Source organism: Nansenia antarctica (genome assembly GCF_963989245.1).
Source record: "Nansenia antarctica genome assembly, chromosome: 15".
NCBI lineage: Eukaryota > Metazoa > Chordata > Actinopteri > Argentiniformes > Microstomatidae > Nansenia > Nansenia antarctica.
In genome coordinates this window covers 8,425,697-8,430,696 of record NC_137685.1, presented here as the reverse complement: position 1 = coordinate 8,430,696, position 5,000 = coordinate 8,425,697, and the positions used below count along the sequence as shown (strand labels likewise).

Below are 5,000 nucleotides of genomic sequence, written 5' to 3'. Positions count from 1 at the left end.
TATAAGATATTCTGTATATATAACCCCTTTACATGTTTTAATAAAACTATATCATACTGATATGTGTGGTGGCCTGGGAAAACCCGTCGAACGTCGCTGGGGTTCGTTTGTGGCAAAGAGCAAAAATAGACGGGAATCGCGATTTTGGCGATTTTGATATTATGTGGTATTCTAGTACTTTGAACTCCATACTACATTATGGTGAATAAACATTTTAAGAAAACAAAAGAGAAAGTACTTGTTTTATACCGACGAGGCGAGCAGACTAACACCGCATCACAAGCAGACAAACGAGACCGGCCGATCTGCATAGGCTCCTCCCCCGACCCGGAGGAGAAAGGGGTCGGGGGCAGCATGGGGGCAGCATTTCTAACCTTTCACTTTTTTTGACATGATACATTAAAATGCTCATAACTTTTTAAAATAAAGGGCTATCTTAGTCATTCAACCAGTTATGAATAGCTGAGAATTTCTAATTTATGGAAATATAAAAAAAATAAAATGTCAAAATGCCACCATGTGAAGGGTTTTCCCAGGCCACCACACATATATCAACAATCAACAACAATGGTCTGTAGTGGTTCTTCTGACTCTGCGGAGGCTGGTGGAGGTAGACATTGGAGGACAGGCACATTGTATTGTATGGAATTTGTGTCATTTCAATGAGCCTGTCCTCCGATTTCTACCTCCACCAGCCTCCCTTGTAATCTGTCTAGCTACTGTACCAAGTAGGGGTAAGGAGAGCGTTCTATACCATTATGTGACGGCATAACTCCTATTTTAGAGACTCTACTCTTCCTTTTAAGTTCAGAATAGATTTCAAGATCCTTCTGCTTGTTTATAAAGCTCTCACTGGCACAGCAGCAGAATATCTGAAAGACCTTTTGCTCGCATATCAGCCCAATAGAGCTCTCAGGTCTTCTGATGCTGGTTTTCTCTGTGTACCACATGTACAAAAGAAGAGATTGGAATGCACTGCCAGTTTAAATTAGGTATGAAACCTCTGCAAATATGTTCAAGTCAAGACTAAAAACCCATCTTTTTAGCCTTTAAATTACTAAATAATTAAATGATGATTATATAATGATTAAAGCACTTTGAGCTGCAACGTTTGCAGGAAAAGTGCTATACAAATGAAGGTAATTATTATTATATCCTGAGCGTTCTATAACATATCCTGAGCATTCTATGCCATATCAAGAGTGTTCTATACCATATCCAGAGTGTTCTATATATATTTAGAGTAACTATATTTTATTGCCACAAATAAAATGAAAGCAAAAGCATTATGATGTTCCTCCAGTGAATTCAACGTTTTAGATGGGATTCTGTGGCACATTTTCACAAGAATAAATGGAACATATTTTCCAAGAAGCTTCCTCCCGCTCAGATCATCGTCGTCCAGCATTGGCCAATTGATGAAAGACGATCTCCGCGCTACGACGCCCTTAGGAACCTCATCCCTGACTGATCAGCAGGAAGACCTGGCTTTAGAACCTTCTGTGAAAAGGGTTCTACATAAATGGTAAATGGACTGACTTATATAGCGCCTTTATCCAAAGCGCTTTACAACGGCCTCTCATTCACCCATTTACATTCTCATTCACCCATTCACACCCATTCTACATCTAACCCAAAAGAGATCTAATTTACATTTAACCCAAATGAGGTCCACATGGAACCCAAACGGGTTCTTGAAAGGGTTCCCCTACAGGGACAAATGAAGAAGCCTTTTAACAAACAGTTTTCTAAGCGTGTCGACCTCTATGAGGGAGGTGTGTACATGTGCTAGGCGTGCTTCATCTACATGATCAATGTCGGCTCTGGCGGTGAACATGGCAGCGGAGACAGAATGACACGGAGAAGAAACATGAACATGACGGAGAGATACAGCTGATGCGTGAAGAGCGAGAGAGAGAGAGAGAGAGAGAGAGAGAGGGAGAGAGAGAGAGGGAGAGAGAGAGGGAGAGAGAGGAGAGAGAGAGAGAGAGGGAGAGAGAGAGAGGAAGAGAGAGGTGGGGAGAGAGAGAGAGAGAGAGAGAGAGAGAGGGGGAGTGAGAGAGAGGGAGAGAGAGGGGGGGAGTGAGAGAGAGGGAGAGAGAGAGGGAGAGGGAGAGAGAGGGAGGTACTTCATGGTTGATTTTGAGGTATGCTTCGGGTCATTGTCTCATTGAAGCGAGCGAGTAAATCATCTTGGTCTGGGCCTTAGTAATCATCTTCTCAAAAGGTAACAAAGAACAATCCAAAAGGGTTCCCCAACTTTTGCACAGCAGGGCCCTTTTCCTTTTTTATAATTTAAAAAACAATAAAAAAGAAACCTTGCTTTAAAATGTGCAGAAAGGTGTCATGTTTAACTTTCTAGCATTTAGTCTTCAGCTTTGCTTTCAATCACATGGAGATCAATTGTAACAGACATTTAAACCAGGGGTGGCCACATTTATGCACCCCACTGTATGTCGTGTTGCAGCTAATTAGAGGGATTGTGGTGGCTGACGAGAACGAGAGGTCAGAGGAGGTGAAGAGAGAGAGGGGACAGATGGGACTTACAGTGCGCTCCACTTCTGACGACTTATGTAACGACGTATCGTGAGTGACAGGGTTGTAGGCATCATTAAACCACGCTGCAGCGTGTCACATGTCACAGTTCAGACATGTGAGACCCCGGAGAGGACCCCGAACATGCGTGACAGAATCCTTCATCATCATCATCATCATCATCATCACGGATTCCTTTTCTAACCCATCTCATATAATATGCTCTCTTTCCCTCTTTCTTTCTCTTTCACCCCCTCTCTCCATCCCTCTCCTCCATGCCTCCTCCTCTATCCACCCCTCCCTCCATCTCCCCCTCATCCCTATCCCACACCTCCCCCTCTCTCCATCGCCTCTATCCCTCCACCTCATCCCTCCCTTTCGACCCCCCCCCCTCTCTCCCTAACAGCTCTGAGACAGAGAGAGAGTGCCTAGGGGGCGATGCATCACCCTCACACATCCTGCCCCCCCTCCCCTCCCCTCCCTGTGAGGTCAAAGCCCCCCCCCCCCCCCCCCCGCTGAGGCCACAGCACCACACCGACATCAAGACCACTCTCATCAACACAATCAATACTCTGGTCAAAGCCCCTGTTTCCTGTTTCCTGTCTCTCCTCTGTTGATGCTGTTATTTCTGCCCCAAATACTTCAGGATCAACCACTGGCCTACACAACCATGTTATAATAGTGTTATTTCGTCCAGTGTGTGTGTGTGTGTGTGTGTGTGTGTGTGTGTGGTGTGTGTGTGTGTGTGTGTGTGTGTGTGTGTGTGTGTGTGGAGATAGACGTCTGTGGGATATTGAAGTGCTGCAGTGCAGAGGGTGGCAGTGGGCAGTGACAACCAACACCTCCCTTTTATTTCTATTTTTTGCTATACTGTATGTAAAGCACTTTGAATTGCCCCTGTTGTATGAAATGTGCTATAGAAATAAACTCGCCTTGCCTCCCTCTGTCCAGGATCCACAGTGTCTGATCAATTATTAAAGGTGCGATCTATAGTCGGTCCATCCATGTCTGGACTTTTAAATCATTGACATATGGGACATTGACTCTCAAAGAATATAACCTATAAATGCCTCGTGAGGTTAGATCGACTATATTCCCCCATCAGAACCCAAAATAGAACCTTGTTTTACTCCATGAATTGTAAACAATGCAATCGTAATCAAACAGTCTAGCTTCAAAACACGGTTCAAACCTGTAGCTCTGTCATCCCTCAGCGGTTTGATTTATTGTTGTCTGCACCGTTAAAGAGATGCCTTAACAGTCAATGAATGGCTTTAATACAGAGATGAAATGTTCATAAAGAGAGGCTGCAGAAGTTAATCTGGAGGAGGATGGAAACCCACGGCAACAGAGCAGGTGACTCCTCACATCGTCACTAGGCAACAGCAGGGCATCGCCATGACACCGACCGGGGAGGCTGGTGGAGGTAGACATCGGAGGAGGACAAGCTCATTGTAATGTACGGAACGTAATGAGGAACGGTATCAAACACGTGCGTCACAATGAACCCGTCTTCCGATTTCAATCTCCGCCTCAGCCTCCCCTGCCGTGACATCACGTCAGCTCTGGGTGTGACCTCACACCTCCACTCTCAGATGAGGTCATATTGGCCTTTCCCTCTGCTCTCTCTCTCTCTCTCTCTCTCTCTCTCTCTCTCTCTCTCTCTCTCTCTCTCTCTCTCAGATCCTTCTCTCTCTTCTCTCTCTCTCTTTTCTCTCAGATGAGGTCATATTGGCCTTTCTCTCTGCTCTCTCTCTCTCTCTCTCTCTCTCTCAATCCTTCTCTCTCTCTCTCTCTCTCTCTCTCTTCTCTCTCTCTCACTCACTTCGTCTTCGGAGAAGGTTGTTTCACAAGACCCCCACGGTCGGTCTCTCATCTCTGCCTGGACAACGCACTACACTCTACACTTTCGGGCTACTGGCGCACATCACATTTTTGTCTTTTTGTGTGAGAATGGAAACAATAACACATGATTACATTCAGGAGCTTCAAACACATTCATGTGTTCAGGATGTCACAACGACGGAGTCACGGAGCATGAACGTCCTGTAGGAACAGAAAAAACCACGGTGATGAGACGTGGTTCTCCTCAAACCGGACGAACAGAGACTCACCATCTTGTACAGGTCAGAGACGCTGATCTGGTCGGCATCTACCATCTCAAACTCCTTCCTGGGAACCAGGTCCAAGCCCAGGTGTCTGAAGAGGGGAGGGAGGAGAGGGAGAGAGGAGGGAGAGAGGAGAGGGAGAAGAGAGGAAGAGAGAAGATAAGAGAGAACAAAAGGACAGACAGAAGAGAGGGAGAGAGAAAGGGAAGACATTGAGACATGGGTATGATTAGATTAGACGACCGAAAGTAGTCACGTAATTATCAACAGCTGTCACCTGTCACCTGTCACGTGTCACGTGTCACCGAGCCTCTGAGACAAGAGGAGGATACTGCCTGTCGACGATAACGACGCCGA

At 45.8% G+C, this 5,000-nt stretch overlaps 1 protein-coding gene across 6 annotated transcripts in view; it reads right to left on the bottom strand.

The window, feature by feature from the left end:
* The window catches only part of dock3 (dedicator of cytokinesis 3), a gene marked incomplete at both ends in the record, with an annotated part of 160,152 nt that overhangs the window by 75,054 nt on the left and 80,098 nt on the right, over positions 1–5,000 (bottom strand). For all 6 annotated transcript variants that reach the window (XM_080545853.1, XM_080545854.1, XM_080545855.1 and 3 more), the window contains one exon: positions 4,650–4,734. In XM_080545853.1, coding sequence (XP_080401979.1) covers positions 4,650–4,734 — 85 coding nt within the window. The remainder of the gene's footprint in view (positions 1–4,649; positions 4,735–5,000) is intronic.